The 18673-nt window shown below is 49.5% G+C and overlaps 1 protein-coding gene across 6 annotated transcripts in view; it reads right to left on the bottom strand.

The window, feature by feature from the left end:
* The window catches only part of FAH (fumarylacetoacetate hydrolase), a 31015-nt gene extending 17984 nt beyond the window's left edge, over positions 1–13031 (bottom strand). For 2 of the 6 annotated variants that reach the window (XR_015149931.1, XM_086364230.1), the window contains exons 1-5: positions 12422–12536; positions 8688–8798; positions 6862–6983; positions 6296–6345; positions 406–496 (exon numbers count right to left, since the gene is read on the bottom strand). Coding sequence is in view for 5 of the 6 variants with exons in the window: in XM_086364230.1 (XP_086220356.1) it covers positions 406–496; positions 6296–6345; positions 6862–6983; positions 8688–8798; positions 12422–12502 (455 nt within the window). In the remaining variant the exon portion in view is untranslated. Of the gene's footprint in view, positions 1–405; positions 497–2709; positions 2897–6295; positions 6346–6861; positions 6984–8687; positions 8799–11893; positions 12015–12414; positions 12542–12915 lie in introns of those variants that run through there. The other 4 variants (XM_086364235.1, XM_086364231.1, XM_086364233.1 and 1 more) reach the window with 4 other exon arrangements.
* Positions 13032–18673: the final 5642 nt, after the last annotated feature.

Consider the following 18673-nt stretch of genomic DNA (forward strand, 5'->3'; position numbering starts at 1 on the left):
CAGTGCAAGCAGTCTCTGGAAGCCAGAATAGATAAGGAAATGGATTCTTCCCCTAGAGCCTCCCAGAGGAACCAGCACTAGAATTCACCAATAGAACTATAATTCACAGCTTACAAATCAAAGGAGCTGGAAGGATGTTGGTGACTCAGTATCTAATTCCAACCCATGTTCTCTAGATCAAGCCTCAAGGGACTACCCCGCAATTCCACAGCAGGTCCAGGGCTGAGCCGAGAGGAGAACCAGAAGCTGGGGTCACTGTTTCCAGATGTGGTGATGTCATGACCCTTGTGGGCTTTCCTCCCTGGTTCCTTTAACCTGAGAGGACCTGGCGGCTCCCAGAACCACAGGCTGCTGGACACAGAAAGACAGACTTGGAGCTCAGCCACACCAGGGTACAGGACATACCAGTTTGGCATCAGTGCATTCTCCTTGCCCCTGAACATGACCCCGACATTGGTGGCATGATGCCGAGAGGAATAGAAGTCCGTGTAGTCACCTGCAGGGGAAAGGACGGAGATGCTGTCAGCAACCTGGGCGCTGAAGGACGGGGAAGGGCCGCTTCCAAGGGTCAGGGTCCGGGCGGTTGAGCCAGGAAGGCTAGCCAACAGGGGTTGGAGGCGCATGCCCGGCAACACTGGAACATCCAAAAGCTATTCACACCACTGAAAATTTGTTTTGAGAACTCCCAATTGAAAAATCAGAAACAAATTAGGGGATTTCCCTGGAGGTCCAGTGGTTAAGACTTCAAGCTTCCCACTGCAGGGGCACGGGTTTGATCCCTGGTCCAGGAACTAAGATCCTATAAGCAGCACTTCATGGCCTAATAATAATAAATAAATAAAGGGTATCAAAAATAGTTCCAAGTTAATAATAAAAAATAAGTTCTTAAATTTGTAAAGATAATAATAAAAATAAAATAGATTTCCTGAAACAATGAAATTTTCGAATGAATAGCTGATACCCCTCCCACCCACCAGCTCTGTTTACCAGGCCTTTGCTCAAGCTGTGACTACCCCTGGGGGGACTGGCGTCTTCCTTGTGTCTGCGTGTCCAGATCCTGGCAGCTCAGTTTAGGCCCCGCCCCCTAGAGCATGAAGCCACACCCACTCTCCCTAGCTGGATCACCCCTCCTCCAAGACCACTCAGCATCCAAGCCAGCCCTTCTCCCGGCCGGAGGGTTCCATGTCCCACTTGTGCCCCAGTCATGTGTGTGCAGGTCTTTTCCCTCTGCAAGACTGAAGTCATTTCAGAGCAGCCTAGCCCAGGCCGCATTTTGTTTGACTCTCTCTCAGTGACAAGAATAAAGGGGCTTCCTTGGTGGCTCAGATAGTAAAGAACCCGCCTGCAATGCAGGAGACCCAGGTTCAATCCCTGGATCAAGAAGATCTCCTAGAGAAGGGAATGGCAACCCACTCCAGTATTCTTGCCTGGAGAATCCAATGGACAGAGGAGCCTGCTGGGCTGCAGTCTATTGGGGTCGCAAAGTTGGACATGACTGAGCAACTAACACACACGTAGTGCCAAGAGCAAGGCCTCAGTGGGGCCTGGTGATAAAGACTGGAGCAGACGAGGTGGGCTGCACGCTATAGGCACAGGCTCCCATAGACAGGGCACTGCTCAAATATGCACAAATAGTAAGTCGGGGCAGTTTGCCTGTTTATCCTCCACAACCTCTCTTCAAAAAAAAATTTATTTCTAGTAGATAAATAAAAAGTTGGACAGGGCCAGTACCAACAGCCTAGACTAGAAAAGGCAGTGGTGAAGGATGCATGCTTAGTGTGTGCTTAGTCACTCAGTCGTGTCCGACTCCTTTACGACCCCACGGACTGTAGCCTGCCAGGCTCCTCTGCCCATGGGATTTTCCAGGAAAGAATACTGGAGTGGGTTGCCATTTCCTCCTCCAGGAGATCTTCCTGACCCAGGGATCGAACCCAGGTCTCCTGAGTCTCCTGCATTGCAGGCGGATCCTTTACCACTGAGCCACCTGATGAAGGATGAGAAGAGAGAAAAGTCTACGAGGGTCTGTTAGAGCAGGGGAACCCTGAGCTTTCATGGCTGCTTTCCATCTTCAGTCCCAAAGCACAGACAGAACAGCTGAGATATTTGTTAGAAGCATAAATCCATAACAAGAAGGCACCACTGGCCAACTGGAAATCGTAAGGGATCCTGGAAGTCAAGCAGTGAGCCAAAATCCAGCGGCCGCCAGAAAGATGGGAAGGCAGGGCAGGGCTGAAGAGACTGCCTGGGATTGAGTCCCTGCTGGCCATCCCCATCTTTACCCAGCTTCGCCCAAGCAGCCAATAGCAGGAGACTGTGCCCGGGCTAAGGGGTGGGTCCAGGGAGCCGAGGTCATGCCCCCAGAGACTTCAGCACTAGGGAGAAGCAGGGCAGTCTCCCCACAACCACAAAACAAAACCAGAGCTCCCCATCAGAAGTAGACCACGCCCCTTTCCTTGGGGCTGGTTATAGGAAGAGCTGCATTCACCAGCACCTGACGGAGGAGAGTTTCCTAACCAAATAAAGATGAGCACAAGGGACTTCCCTGGTGGTCCAGTGGTTAAGAATTTGCCTTCCAATGCAGAGGATGTGGGTTCAATCCTTGGTCAAAGAACTAAGATCTCACATGCTACAGGGCAACTAAGCCTGCATGTTGCAAAGAAGACCCAGTGCAACCCCAAAAGAGATGAGCACAAAAAAACCCAGACTCACCAAACATCCGGAAGAATCCTCACCATGAGAGACGTACTAATTCAACTCACAAAAGAAATGAAAGAGAGGAAGCAGGATTAATAGAGACACCAGAAGGAGACTGAAAAAGAAGCATCCTTTAGGGGACCTCCCTGGTGGTCCAATGGTTAAGACTCCATGCTTCCAATGCAGGGGGTGCAGGTTTGATCCCTGGCCAGGGAACTAAGATCCCATATGCCTTATGACGGGGCAGGAAAAAAAAAAGAAGAAGAATCCTTTAATATATCTAATAAAAAAGGATGTTGCATCCACAAATCAAGAAGGGGTCTTTGGGGGACTCCCTGGCAGTCCAGTGGTTAAGACTCTGTGCCCCCAATGCAGGGGGTGCACTGGGTACAGGTTCAAACCCTGGTCAGGGAACTAAGATCCCACATGTGTGGCCAAAAATTAACAAAAAAATTATTTTTAAAGAAGAGGTCTTTGGGGGAAAAAAATAATCTGGGATCTTAAAAATGAAAAGTGGCTGGACTGCGCCCACCTGAGTCAGGGAGGGGGTCCTGGGCTCCTGCCTGTCCTCCTCCCTCCCTGGGGAAGCCTGGCTGGGTTCCTACCATTTGTCGCTGGACATGTGGAATTCTCTTGCATGATGGAAAGCATGTGGGACACAGAAAATCACTTACAGAAAAACAAAACTCCACATTATAGCTCTTCTCTTAGTAACAGAAACATGGAAATAAGTGCCTTTTATTTCATAAAATCATAGGTCTCAGGGCCAGAAGGAACCTGCTTTAAAACGATGCCTTCAGGTAGATCATTCTATTGTTAGTTCACAGATAAGCAAGGCCCACACAGTAGACAACATGCCCAAACCTCCCTGTGAATTCTGATTCTGCTGTTTCTTGGCTATGTGTGGCCTTGAGATAGTCCCTTTGATGCTTTAGAACTCAGTTTCTCCATTGGGAGTAATGATGCCAATCACAGGCACATCGATACAGTAAAGGAAATAATACATCTATATAATATATCTTATCATAGTGCTTGGCACAATGTTGCTCTTGCTGTGCTCAGTCACGTCCAACTCTTTGCAACCCCATCGACTACAGCACACCAGGCTCCTCTTTCCATGAGATTCTCCAGGCAAGAATACCGGAGTGGGTTGCCATTTCCTTCTCCAGAGGATCTTCCCAACCCAGGCAAAGTCTTGACCACTGAGCCATCAGGGAAGCCCATGCCTGGCACATAGCAGGCCCCAAATAAAGTCCCTTCCCTTCCCCCACTGGGAGTCACTGCTGCCATGGTTATTCCACTTTCAATTTCTCCTTTGAGAGAATCCAGGCAGACTCAAAGACTGAATCTTTTTTTAAATCATAGTCTTTCCAAACAATTATAAAAACTTGTTTGACACACTATAAAGCGTAGTAGAAGTGTATGTCGCTCCAGCATTTACTTTAGAACAACACGGTGCTGAATTTTGCAGTAAGACCTGCCCAGGTAGGAGCCCAGGGTAGAACCAGCACACATTTCAGAGCATTCCTGCCAAAGAAAATTAACAGCTTCTACTTCCTTGTTGGTTTTCAGTATCTATACACAAAGTCCATTTCATGATCACTTAAAAAGGATGGGAAAAGATGGTGTCCAGGCCAGGCTATAAGACAGGGAGAGAGGAAGAACCCCAGCCGCTCACCCACTCACCCCACACCCCAGCCAGTGGTGCTCGCAGCCCAGTTTAGCGGGCAGGACCTCCTGTTCCAAAAAGCTAAAAATAATATGGGGGACAATGTCATGTACTGGATACCAGTGATACACTTAAAAATCATGAAGATGGTAAACACTGTATAATGTGTATTTTACCACAATTTTAGAACATTTTTTTAAAGACCTCTTAGACTACAAAGCTGAGTGGTTTGTTCTATGTGGGTGTGCGCCACATGGCATGTGAGATTCTAGTTCCCTGACCAGGGATCGAACCCGTGCCCCCTGCATTGGAAGCGTCGAGTCCTAAGCACTGAACAACCTGGGAAGTCTCTGATTTTCATTTAATAAAAGAATACACGTTATGAAAAAATAATATGAGGGGAAGAATAATGAGGGGGAATACCAGCTGAGATAGACACAGTAGACCTGCATATGGGGTAATGCTATTTACATGAAATTACTAGAGGTAAAACTGGGGACAGGCCACGGTTGCCTGGAGGGACAGCAGGGACCAACTACAAACAGAGGCTTTGTGCTGACTGAGTGTTTTCCAATGTGATGGTGGGAATGACTGCACAGCGGTATATATTGTCTAAAACTCATTAAACTGCACACTGACAATGGGAGAATTGTGGGCTGTGTAAATCATACCTCAGGAAAGCTGCTGCAAAGGCGGAGCATTTAGAAAGAAGTCGAAAAAGAGAAGAACCAAGAGAAAGGACATGAAAGGGGTATGGGAGGAGAAGCAGGGAGCCCAGGGGTGATGATTAGAAGGGAAACAATTCCATTCTCACTACACTCAGGTTTGAGCTATGAGCTTCTGAGCACAGCAGCTCAACTGCCTTTCATCCTCAAACCCTTAGATGAGGGGCAGCAAATATACTAAACCCGTGTGTGCCTGTCTTCTGGAAGATTATCTTCAAGGCAGGCCTTGGGGTGCTGCTCCAGGACGTGGCCCACAGAAACGAGGGCAGAGGCAGAAGTCACATCTTCCCAGAAGGACTGGCAGGACCACCTGGCCTCTCAGCACCCAGGAGCCCAGGCTGACACAGCAGGCAGGCGCCCACCCCCTGGGCTGGTGGACAAGGAGGAAGGGCTCAGCCCTCTGCCTGATCGGGCCAAGAGGGTTTGGACAACTGTACTTTTATGTGTGTGTGTGTGTGTGTTTGTGTATGTGTAGGAATTCTCCAGAATGGCTCAGTGGGTAAAGAATCTGCCCGCAGTATAGGAGATGTGGGTTTGATCCCTGGGTCAGGAAGATCCCCTGGAAGAGGAATTGGCAATCCACTCTGGTATTCTGGCCTGGAGAATTCCACAGACAGAGGAGCCTGTAGAGTCAGACATGACTAAGTATCAGCAGCAGCAGCAGCAGCATCATATATATATAATTTATTTGGCTGTGCCTGGTCTTATGGCATGTGGGACCTAGTTCCCTGATCAGGGATGGAACCTGGGCCCCCTGCATTGGGAGCATGGACTCCTAGCCACTGGACCCCCAGGAAAGTCCCTGGACAACTGCAAATTTCAGACTGAAACTCCAATCAGACATCCAACACACGGCTCAACCTGGGGCCCTCCAGGACCCTCCGGCCTCTCTCCTCAAAGCTGCTGACTCATGGACTGAGCTCTGAGCACCCCCACCACAGCCCTTTGGGAAAGGAGAGTGAGTTCCTGCACACACAGGGAGCCAGGGAGCCAGGGAGCCAGCTACATATCTAAGCAGTGAGCAACTACCCTTGGTGAAAGTGCTGGCTTTTAGAGACGCCTGGGTCAACGCTGGGCCTGGGTCCCTGATGGGGAGGCACTGATAGCCCCAGAGTCCCTCCTCCGTGACCTTCCCCACAGGAAGCAGGGACAGGGCCCTGGGCAGGCAGCTGCTCCAAACACATCCTGTTAAAGAGACTAGACTCACCTATGGTGGCCGGAAGATACATCGTAGCGGAAGCCTGGGATGTGAAGGCACTGAAACACCAAAGAAGGGGCATCAAGGTCAAGCATGCAGCAAAGCAGGGTCCCTGCTCTGGCCATCCACAGACTCAGCCTGGATCAAACCCTGCTCATGCTCTGCAGCGAGCACTTCCAGGCAGGCCTGGCGCCTCACCAGGATGGACGTCCACCCGCTAAAGGCAAGGTGCCTCCCTCCTGCTTCTATGTTCCACTCTAGGAAACAAACCAAACTTCCCCTAGTTTAGAGACCAGACAAGCACACGGATGATGCTGATGAGGAATAGCTGAGTGAAAAGGGAGGGGGCCGGGGGTGGGGGGCGGGGGGCCGGACATAGCCTGGACACCCCAGTCCAGCCAGAGAAGTAATTCCTGTTGGCCCAGAGCCTTCCCACCAAAATGTACCCCAGGTGGGAGCCAGATGAGGCCAAAGCAGCCAGGCCATGACTCAGAATGTCCCTGATGACCACACTGTCCCCCTCTGCCCAGGCAGATCTCCTCATCCCTGCCCACCAAGGACCACGGACTCCTCACCGCTGCCGAAGCTCCACGTCATCTCTGAGCCTGGCTTGGCTGGCAGACAGCAGGTTCTGCAAGAATGCTCTAGCCTCCTTCCAGGCAGCCTGACCCAGGCCCATGAAGCTGTTGAGAGTTGGCTAGGACCAAGATGGGGAAGAAGAAAAGGAGATCACTGGTGCGAAAGCACCTTTCGCTACCCCTCCTGTTGACAGGAGCCAGCCTAGCAGCTCTCTGGGGCCCCTGTCACTTATCTCCAGTTCATTCAAACCCTCAGGACTTTAGTTCTTAGTTCCATCATTTGTTCATCAAGTGGAGGAGATGTGTCATTGTTCCTATTGGGGTTTCATCCCCACATGGCCTTATAGGCAATTGGCTAAGACCAAGAGCTGCTTTCTGGAATGGCTGCCCCGTTAAGCTCGGCCCAGCCTGCAATGAAAATGGCCCGTTCCTCCAGCGGAGGCCTTAAGTCCGCAGGGGTCTTGCACCAACCCCCTTCACATAAGCTAAGAAGAGGTTTCTGAGCCACTGAGGTGCAGCCTAAAAAGCACTTGTGGATTTTCAAGGCCAGAGTTCCAGTCCTGGCTCCAATCCTTGCAGCCATGTGACCTGGGAAAATTGTGTCTTGTTTCAAGTTAGACCCTCATCAAATCTAATGAGGATGCCAGTCCTATGTCAGAGGGTCATTGTGAGCACTGAATGAGAGGTATGTGTAAAACTCCTGACGCATAGGGAGGTACTCAATAAATATCACCTTCCTTCCGTGGAAGGAGAGGATGCACATCAAAGCACTTAGACAGGGACTTCCCTGGTGTTCCAGTGGCTAAGATTCTGCACTTCCAGTGCAGGGGGCTTGAGTTTGATCCCTGGTCAGGGAACTAGATCCCACATGCTCCCAAGACTCTACACAGAGCAACAAAGATACCCTGTGCTGCAACTAAGACCTGTGCAAATAAGTAAATAAATATTTTTTTAAAAAGAGCATTTGACCATTCACAGGGAAGTACATTCACATCCATTGCCCATGTACTTGTCCTTCAGGCTGACTTCTAAAGTGGTGGCAACACAGAGGGCACTTGAGGCCAGCTGTTCATTCCTCCTAGGCTGTATTTAAACCTAGAGAGCGGAGCTCCTGGCTCCCTCCCTCAGAGGGCCCGGCACTAGCCTGGAACAAGCAGAGACTCAGCCTGGAACAAGCAGAGACTCAAGCGTCTTAAAATGAGGATTGGAGAGCTTCATGTCAGAGACAACTGGGGAGCGCCCAGGCCTGTGGAGAGACTGACAGTCATCTCACCTCAGAACTCACCCTACAGGGTCCCAAGGCTGCTTCCTGCCAAACTGTCCATCTCATAACAATCTCAAACTTATCCAAGGAGTCTACCTGCAACGCAGGACACCCAGGTTTGATCCCTGGGCCAGGAAGATCCCCTGTAGGATGGCATGGCAACCCATTCCAGTATTCTTGCCTGGAGAATCCCATGGACAAAGGACCCTGGCCAGCTACAGTCCATGGGATTGAAAAGAGCTGGACACAACTGAATTACTGACTATCCAAGGAAAATCCCTGAGATCTCAAGGCACCACCGCTGTCAGAAATGCAAGGCAGGGACTTCTCTGGTGGTCCAAGACTACACACTGCCAATACAGGGGGCCTGGATTTGATCTCTGGTCAGGGAACTAGATCCCCATTATGCAACAAAGATCCTGCCTGCCATATCTAAGACCTGGCACAGCTAAATAGATTTTTAAAAAGAAAAGAAATGGAAAGTAAAGACCATTTTCTTAGTGGCATTTGCAACAAATGGCCACTGAGATCCAGTGCAAGCCACATCCCAATGTTCTACCTTATTGAAGACATCCTGGTGTCCGGAGAGGATCGGCCCAGTGAAGAGGTGCTTGATGACACTGAGGTCCAGGATCTGGTCCCCAATGGCCACGCCAATCCTCGGTCTTGGCTGGAAGGAAGATGGCACGGTCATCACTGGGAGCAGTTGGCCAGGCTGGGCTCACTTACCCAGCAAATCTGTCTATCTAAGAGCCCAAGGGCCCTGCTTTATAGATGGCCCTCTGTGGAGAGGAAGGGCTTTCCAGGTGGTTCAGTGGATAAAGAATCTGCTTGCAATATAGCAGATACAGGAGACTTGGGTTCTACTGCCGGGTCAGGAAGATCCCCTGGAGGAGGGCATGGCAACCTACTCCAGTATTCTTGCCTGGAGAATCCCATGGACAGAGAAACCTGGGGGGCTCAATCATGGGGTTGCAAAGAGTCCAACACAACTGAAACGACTATGCATGGATGCACACTGTAGAGAGGGGCTGAGGAATTGGATCCTTAGCACCATACCCCAGCTGCTTTTGCCTCTCAGAGGGCTGAAATTGACCTTGTCATCTATGTCTGGGCAGAGTCTGGCACCATCTCTGCCTCGAGGACACAGAGAGGAAAGAATCTGTTTCCTGCATAGTCCAAGACCCTTATCCAGGCCAAGTCCCCAACAAAGTTTCTCAGGTGTCACTTAAATGCCTCTGGTGACAGAGAGCTCACCACCTCACCAGGCAACTGGATTATTTCTTAGGTTAAACCTAGGCTTTTTCTTAGGGCAATTCCTCTGCACAGCAGAGCAGACAGTGTCCCAGGCACAGAGGAGGGTCAGGGGCTTGGGCTAATGTACTCTGTTATGGCTCAATCAGAGCAGAGTTCAGGTCATGAGGAAGCAGGAAGCCAGACTGTTCAGAACATTCAAGGGAAGTTCCTTTCTGCACCATCAGATCCAGGCTTCAAGCCTGAATATGAAGATGTCTCAAGTATTTGGCAAAGCCTGGCCTTTGTCCTCACAGTGCTGAACTTGGTTTATCAACGAGGAATTCAAGAAGGACTTCCCTGGTGGTCCAGTGGTTAGGAATCTGCCTTGCAACACAGGGGACATAGGTTTGATCCCTAGACAGGGAACTAGGATCCCTCATGCCATGGAGCATCTAAGCCCACATGCCACAAATACTGAGCCCACATGCCAGTGTGCAGCAACTGAAGACCTCGTATGACACAATGACGATCCTACGAGCCACAACTAAGATCTGGCACAGCCAAATAAATAAACAGAAAGTGTTTGACTCTTGGTAAAGCTTTAAAAAAAAAAAAAAACAAACAAACAAAGAAGGAACCTGAGAGCATGTCTACAGACTCAACCAGCTGGGCTCATCCTGAGCTGAGCTTCCAGTTCTCCTGAACTACCAGCTTTGCCATCTCATGTCCAGTGAGTTTAAGAGGTAGGGCTAACGGCTGGCTTTATCTCCACTGGCTGCTCATTTTCGGGGACTAAGAGAAGATGGTTACCTCTCCATGCACGTCAGCCCCTGGGACAGGTGTAGACCAGAACCACACCCTTACCCAGGCCTGAGGCCCCAGGCCAACTGGGAAGAGGCTGATCTGCTGGTAGACCCTTGGGCCATTTCTCTGACCCTGGCACCCACACTCTGCTGGAGGAAGAAGGGAGCTGAGGCCACTAGCAGCAGCCAAGACCTAATCATAAGGGTGGCTGCCTGCTTCCTCGGCTGCAAATAAAGGTGAGAAGCAGCCCGTGTGTCCGACCAACCCTGACCCTAGGACTCGAGATAGCGAGTCCTTGCATTAATTGTTGGGACTTCTCTTTTTTTTATGGCAGTATATTTGCTCTACAGTTTTGTTTAGCTTCTGCTATACAGCAAAGTGAATCAGCCATATGTACATATATCTCCATCCCACCCCTCTAAGTCATCACAGGGCACCAAGCTGAGCTTCCTATGCTATACAACAGCTTTCCACTAGTAGTGTACATATGTCAAGAATACTGGAGTGGGTTGCCATTTCCTCCTCCAGGGATCTTCCCAACCCAGAGATCAAACCCACGCCTCTTAACATCTCCTGCATTGGCAGGCGGGTTCTTTACCACTATCGCCACCTGGGAACCCTTGTTCACTACTGTTCCACCCAAATGATGCATGGTTGGCCTCTGGCATAGAGGAGAGGGAGGACTCTGCCTTGGCAACCTGACCAGTCTGGAGAGGTGGTCACCACCTCTGGAATGTCCAGCGCCTGCAGCCAGAGCTTCAACACAGCCAGTTCCACTTGAAGGGCCTCAGCCTTCTGGAATGCCAAGGGAGCCAACTCACAACCCTCAGCATTCTTTTCAGAAGGCAGTGAACCTCTGTACAGTGGCTGTCCTTGCACAGTCTAATATGAAAACAGCTGGGGTATGGAGTCTGCAAGCCACTGGCCACAGGAGCATTCATTCTAGAGTTCTCTGGGATAAGTCAGAGTACGCCCACTGCCTCTTGCAAAGGCTTCAGCCTATGCGATTTGTCCTCCAGATGTGCACCCTGAGGAGAAGTGCGGACCCTTGGCTGAGAGCAGAATGTCAGAGGAGTGCAGAGGGAGGGCTGGCCAACAGAGTGTGCTTGGCCAACACAGGTTAAGGTTTAACATGCCTCAGGCCCTTCAGGGGACTGTTAACCTTTGGCATCCTTGCGACATCTAGTCAGGCTTGGCAGTTGTGAAACCACACGCTGACTCTTCTAGATCCAAGCATTTGCTGCACATGGGGACAAGGATCAGTCATGGGGGTAGGAAACCACTTTCCAGAAGGTGCTAACTGCCACAGGCTCCGTTTAGCAAACGGTTCCTGAACATTGTTGGGTACAAGCAGGTTTGGGAGTTCGAGGCTTCTCAGAGCTAATCAGGAGCTTACCATGAAAGTTGCGAGCAGAAAGCTAAGCCAAAAATGCCATGAATAAATCCAAGGGAATCTGCTTTTCCCACCCACGGAAATTCTTGTATATTTGATGATAAACCCCACAGTTTTCTTTCTGCCCATCAGACTACACTAAGTGAAATTTCATTTCCCTACCCCGTAAAGGGCTTCTTTTGATTGCCAAGAAGCCCAAGAAGCTGAAAGAAAGCCAGTTGGAGGTAAAGAAATTAACCTCTTGGATCCCAGGGCTCTTATGTGAATGAATTCATTCCTCTGAGTTACTAAATATACCGGTTCAATGGATATTTCTAGGGTTAGGGGCTAACATGGAGGGTGAACAACCCGCCATAATGTGGTGTCTCCAGGGAAGAAAACAGAGCGAAATGACTTCGGAGTAGGCAGTATGACTGCGTTTCAACTTCTCTGTAATAATAATATTTAATATAACTTGCTCTGCTTGCCTGAGAGGGAGAGCCATGCTTCGTTTCATTTTGCATTTAATTTTCTTGCAAATGTGCAGAAACAGGCTGACGGTTTCAACAACTCACATCTGGAAAGCTACCAGGAGGGATCTGAACCAACAGCAGGAAGGTTCCGAACCAACTTTCACCCTCGGCGATCAGCCCCAGCCTCCAGCCCCCTCCCAGGAGAAGGAGAGGCACAGCTCATGGGGCCCAAGCGACCCCGGGGGTCTTCACGAGGGGCGACGACCCGGGCCCCACATCCAGCTCGGTCGGGTGCCGGCAAGAGGGGGCAAGGCTGGACTGAGGCCAGGGGCGGGGCAAGAGGGTGGGGGTCCCGAGCGGAGGGGACGCCCTCCCTCCCCGCGCCCGGAAGCGAGCGCTGCAGCTCACGTTGCCTCGGGTGGAGAAGACGCCGTAGGGCAGGTTGTGGATGGGGAAGTCAGAATCCTCGGCCACCGGGACGAAGGACATGCTGGCGAGCACGGAACAGGGAGGCAGTGTGCGCGCGGCCTGCGGGACAGGACTCGCAGAGATTGGCAGGCAGGGCCACGCCCCCTGCGGACTCCGCCCCCCCAGACCCCCCCGCCTCCCGCCAGAGCTGACCCGGTGACACACCAGGGCCCGGCCCGCCCCTTTCGAGGGCTCCGCCCCTTCCCCATCCCCTCCCACAAGAGACGTCCCTCACGGAGCCCCGCCCACTAAGGGGACCGCCCCTTCCCGGGCCCCGCCCACCAGGAGAACGCCCCTCCCGGGGCCCCCGCCCACCACAAGACCTCCCCTTCTCGGGCCCCGCCTCTCCTGGAGCCCCGCCCCTCCACAAGGCCTGGTCCTCAGTAAATTCCAGCCCCTCAATATCCATCCTGTCCCTCCCACTACAGCTTTACCTCTGCGCAGCCCAGCTTCCTCTTTGAGGGCCCTCCGACCTCGGTCCAGCTGCCGGGGACAGGGCCCTTGTTCCTACCGAGAGCAACACCCATCTTGGCATTTAAGGATCTGCCCCGGGTGACTTCAGCCTCATCCCGCACTCCCCGCACCCCACCCCACCCCGCCCCCTGCTGCATGGCCCGATCTTCAGCTCAGCACGAGTTCAACACGAGTCTTGTCGGGTGTCCTGGTCACAGCAGACACTCAGAAGCCAGACGGCGCTTCCGGGGCTGGAGCTATGTTTCCAGTCGCATCTTTTCTGCCTTCATCAGCTATGCTCATCTGTCAACTATGGCATTTCCACTTTATCGGTGAAAGGAACAGGCATGCCTGTTTGGAAGGCCTAAACTAATGAAAATTAATATTCTAGAAAATATGTCACCTGTTTATTTCACATTCCAGTGTTTAAATGACATTGATAAGCTGTTTGACCTTGGACAAGTTACTGAACCCCTTTCTGTCTCAGCTCTCTTCTCTGAATGAGGTTGATGATAATGGTTCCTATTTCACAGAGTTGATAGAATTGAATGAATTGTGGAGCACCTGTGGAGCTTCTGGCATACAGTAGCTCTACGTGTTTGTGTGTAAAGGTTGAAAAGAGAGACTGAGGGGGAAAAATACAGAAAGAAAAGGAAGAGAAGGAAAGGGAATGAGGGAGGAAAAAAGAAGGGAGGGAGGGAGAGAGGAAGAACAAATTTACACAGTAACACTCTTTCCAGTTCTGGAAAGGATGAAGCTGAAAGGATGAAGCTAAAAGTATGAAGATTTGAGAGCCACCTCTGACAGTACCCTCTCCAATCATGAGTTTCCTCATCTGTTAAAGAACTGTTGTTCAGTTGCTCACTCGTCTGACTCTGCAGCACACCAAGCTTCCCTATCCTTCACTATCTCCCAGAATTTGCTCAAACTCCTGTCCATTGAGTTGGTGATGACATCCAACCATCTCATCCTCTGTCACTCCCTTCTCCTGCCTTCAGTCTTTCCCAACATTACGGTCATTTCCAATGAACTGATTCTTTGCATCAGATGGTCATGGTATTGGAGCTTCACCTTCAGCATCAGTCCTTCCAATGAATATTCAGGGTTGATTTCCCTTAGGATTGACTGGCTTGATCTCCTTGTTGTCCAAGGGACTCTCAAGAGTCTTCTCCAAAAAGAGATTGGATTTCTGTGATAGTCAAATAAAGCCTGGCACAGACTTGGTTATCAATTAACTACTTCTTCCTCCCAAGGGACATCCAACCAGAAAGGTAACCATTTCTTAGTACTTGAGTTTTGCTTTTCTTCTTTAGAAGACAATCAAAAAAGGAGAGAATACAGCTGTTAAGGTAAAGTGGTCAGCACTGACGTTTATAATAGGAATGCAAATTTCTCACAAACCTCACAAAGTATTTTTTAAGTGAGTTAAAATTATTAAAGTATAGTCTGCACAATACATATCAACACACAAACCAGTATTTGAAACACCGGCTTTTGATTAATTTGCTTGGAAATTCTCACAACCTTAGAGGCAAAAGTTAATGAATTAATTGATATGCAAGCAGAGCTGACTGAATACATTTGAAAACAAATTTAAGCCAAAATCCTACAAACTATTATTTGAAAAAAAATTTTTTCTTATTTATTTATTTGGCTGTGCCCAGTGTTAGTTGTGGCATACGGAATCTTTAGTTGTAGCATTCGAACTCTTAGTTCCAGCATGTGGGATCTAGTCCCACTACCAGGGATCAAACCTGGGCCCTCTGCTTTGGGAGCGCAGAGTTTTAGCCACTGGGCCACCAGGGAAGTCCCCTAGAAATTATTTTAAAAGAGCATTTTAAAGATTGAAGAATCATCCTAAGGTTTGTAAATATAACCCTTTCCCTTCAAAAACATTTCATAATGAATAATAGAAAGATCCGAAAGTGAATAAGAAGTTGCACCTCCTTTTCCCGCAACATCTTGCCCTATATCTCCTGTCATCCACTGTCCAGTTCCCTAAATCGGATTCAATTATCTTCATTCTTGAAGCACGCTTTTGTGAACAGCCAGTCCCAAATCCCCCAGCAGTTCTTCCCTGTCTTCCTGCCTCTGTCCTCATCTCTAAAACAATGCTGCCATTTCAATAAGATCAGCAGTAATGTGCATACCAAGTATCTTGCTGTTAAAATCAAGTACTAAAATTGTGAGTAACAGGTAAAGCGGGAAGCTGGGAGGGGATCAAAGGGAAGGGGAGGAAAGGAAAGGGGAGAGGAGGGAGGGAGAAAAGAATGTTAGGGAGAGTTCAAGGTTTTGTTTGTCATCACTCTTGTCCAGTCAGCTAGAACTTTTCAGAAACAAAGTTACATCCAGGGCTCTGAGAACACAACATGAGAAGGTTATCTGTGTGGGCGCTTCAGACACACTTTTTTAAAATTGGGGTTTAGTTGCTTTACAATGTTGCCTTGGCTTCTGCTGTACAAGGAAAGTGAATCAGCTATTGTTGTTCAGTTGCTCAGTCCACGGACTCTTTGCGATCCCCTGGACTGCAGCATGCCATGCTGTCCTTCACTAATCTCCTGGAGGTTGCTCAAATTCATGTTGGAGCTATATGTATACACATATCCTGCCCTTCTTGAGCCTCCCTCCCACGCCCCCATCCCACCCCTCTACGTCATCACAGAGCATTGAACTGAGCTCCCTGTGCTATACAGCAGCTTCCCGCTAGCTATCTGTTTTACAAACAGCTCATGAAACTCAATATCAAAAAATCCAAACAATCCAATCCACAAATGCACAAAAGACCTAAATAGACATTTCTGCAAAGAAGACATATAGATGGCCAAAAGGTACACAAAAAAATGTTCAGGCACACTTAACCATCCAGGATGCTGTCAGATCCTAGCACAGTTAAAAAAAAGGAGTCAGGAGTCAGGCAAGGGTAAACTCTGCAGAGTTAGATGGGGAATATAGCCAATATTTTATAATAACTATAAATGGAATATAAGCTTTAAAACTGTATCATTATATCATACACTTATATTGTATATAACTATACTTCAGTTTTTAAAAATTAAAACAAAAGTTTTCAGAGTTCGGAAGGCTGTCCTGCAGGTTGGCTTGGAAGGAGGAGGGGCTGGGTCGGTGGGAACATGTGAGATAAGATGGCCTGGAATCAGAAGGCCTGGGATGAGGGGGCATTACAAGAGTGGCTGGCTGCTGACCCCCTTCCGTAGGCCCAGCGATGATTGAGGCTGACCAGTGATTACCCTGTAAGAGGCTCAGTCTGGCTCAGCCTCTTCTTGTTCTTCTTGTTCTTGTTCTCATCTCCTGTTCTGAGTACCTCTGCCAAGGCTGGACCTTGGTTTTAGTTAAGTCTGCCCTGGGAAAGAAGGCATGAAGGGCAGTCTCTGGCAATGGTAGGTGGTCTGACTCATTTTCTGTCGTGGTTCTGTCGTGGTCCCTGTGCAGGTTGGAAAAGAATTTTCAGACATAAGGTGGAATGAGAGGAGAACAGTTTATTAGAGTAGAGCCCCTGTTGGAACAACAGGCAGGCTCAAGGGAGAGCCAACGCTTTTCATGGGCTAGTAACCAATTTTTATAGCCTCAAGATAAAGAAAATTCCTGCTGGGAGGGTGGCATTAAGTAGGTGATTTGTTAGGATGCTACAGCGTGGGTGCATGCGTGCGTGCCAAATCATTTCAGTCGTGTCTGACTCTTTGAGACCCTATGGACTGTAAACCGCCAGGTTCCTCTGTCCATACGGATTCTCCAGGCAAGAATACTGGGGTGGGTTGCCATGCCCTCCTCCAGGAGATCTTCCCGATCAGGGATTGAACCCATGTCTCCTGTGGCTCCTGCATTGCAGGCAGATTCTTTACTACTGAGCCACTGGGGAAACCCTATAGAGTGGGTATTTTACCTAATTTGGAGTCAGGGAGCTGGAGGGACTTAGGTCAGCTTAGGTCAGGGGGACTCATGGCAACAAGTGCTATGGGGGTCAGTCAGTTCTGAGAGGACCCTGGCACAGGGCTCTGGATCTGGAACCTCTCCACAGGTTCCAGAAAGGGGGAAAAGAAAGAGGAAAGGGTCCCAGCTCTGTTCTGTGGCTTTATTGTCAGAGGCCTTCTGCAATGGAGTAACAGAGCAGAAGGCCTCTTCCCCTCCACTCCCCTGTCCGCAGCCTGCCTTTTCTCTCTTTTAAAATCAGAGAAGTGAGAAAATGCAGAAGCAAAGAAAAGGAGTCAAATAGGACAAAACAATAGTAGTTTAAGCAGTAGACAAAGTCAAGGACCTTTCATGCCTTCTCAAGGGCTACAGATAATATTCTGAGCCATATTGTTTGAGCTCTCTTGTATTGATAGATACTGAAACCGGTACCAGGTGGAAGAAGTTAGCTACATGATGATCAGACTGTAGCCACACACTTCCAAGAATTGGCCTCAAAGAAACGGAAACAAATTGACCCTGGAAATGAAAATTAACTGTACCTAAAACAATCAAGATGACTCTGGTCAGACCACCCATGACCAATTTGAAGATGACTGCGGAGCTGACTGTGTTGTTTCTGCATGGAGCCCCCTCCCTTGGGCTATAAGAGGCCCTGCCCACTGACTGTCAGTGGGGCACAGCCAGCCTTTGGACAGGAATCTGCCTACTCCACCCCACTCCCTGCTGGCATCCAAAATAAAGCAGACTTTCCTTTCCACCAACCTGGCCTCTTCACTGGCTTTTGAGTGAGGAGCAGCCAGACTCTTTATTTTTGGTTCCCCTTCCAGGTACCACCTAATATCTACCGAATTCTAGTGACTCTTCAGCTATAAGGCAATGAACTATTTGGGGTTCCTAGGATGGCTCAGCGGAGAAGGCAATGGCACCCCACTCCAGTACTCTTGCCTGGAGAATCCCATGGACGGAGGAGCCTGGAAGGCTGCAGTCCATGGGGTCGCTGAGGGTCGGACACAACTGAGCGACTTCACTTTCACTTTTCACTTTCCTGTATTGGAGAAGGAAATGGCAACCCACTCGTGTTCTTGCCTGCAGAATCCCAGGGACGGGGGAGCCTGGTGGGCTGCTGTCTATGGGGTCACACAGAGTTGGACACGACTGAAGTGACTTAGCAGCAGCAGCAGCAGCAGCAGCAGCAGCAGGATGGCTCAGTGGTAAAGATTTCGCCTGCCAATGCAAGAGACACAGGAGACTTGGGTTATATCCCTGTGTTGGGACGATTCCCTGGAGGAGGGCATGGCAACCCACTCCAGTAGTCTTGCCTGGAGAATCCCATGGACAGAGGAGCCTCGTGGGCTATAGTCCATAGAGTGGCCAAGAGTTGGACACGACTACGTGACTAAGCACACACAGTGAACTATTTGCTTGTTCCATACTGGCCTGGTCTCTCCCCTTAGAGACAGGAACTGTCTTACTCTTTCTGTAGCTTTGTTATTGCCCAGCAAAAATGTCTGGCACAGAATAGGTGCTCCATAAATACTTAAGTAAATAATACAGAACTGTTGACTAATGGCAATTAATCAATAACCAATGAGCACCCCCACCTCATCCAGGCACTATTGGGAATAGTGCACAACTGCTTCCTTATTTACTGAGTGTGTGCTGTGTGAGCGACGGGCCAGGAACTTCCACTGAACACACAACCTAGTGAAAGCCTAGATTACAAAAGCTTCAGTTGTGTTAGACTCTTTGTGACCCCATGGACTGTAGTCCACCAGGCTCCTCTGTCCATGAGATTCTCCAGGCAAGAAC

The sequence above is a fragment of the Bos grunniens genome, chromosome 21 (genome assembly GCF_055505025.1).
Source record: "Bos grunniens cultivar Pamir isolate PY7600 chromosome 21, Bosgru_T2T1.0, whole genome shotgun sequence".
Taxonomy (NCBI): domain Eukaryota; kingdom Metazoa; phylum Chordata; class Mammalia; order Artiodactyla; family Bovidae; genus Bos; species Bos grunniens.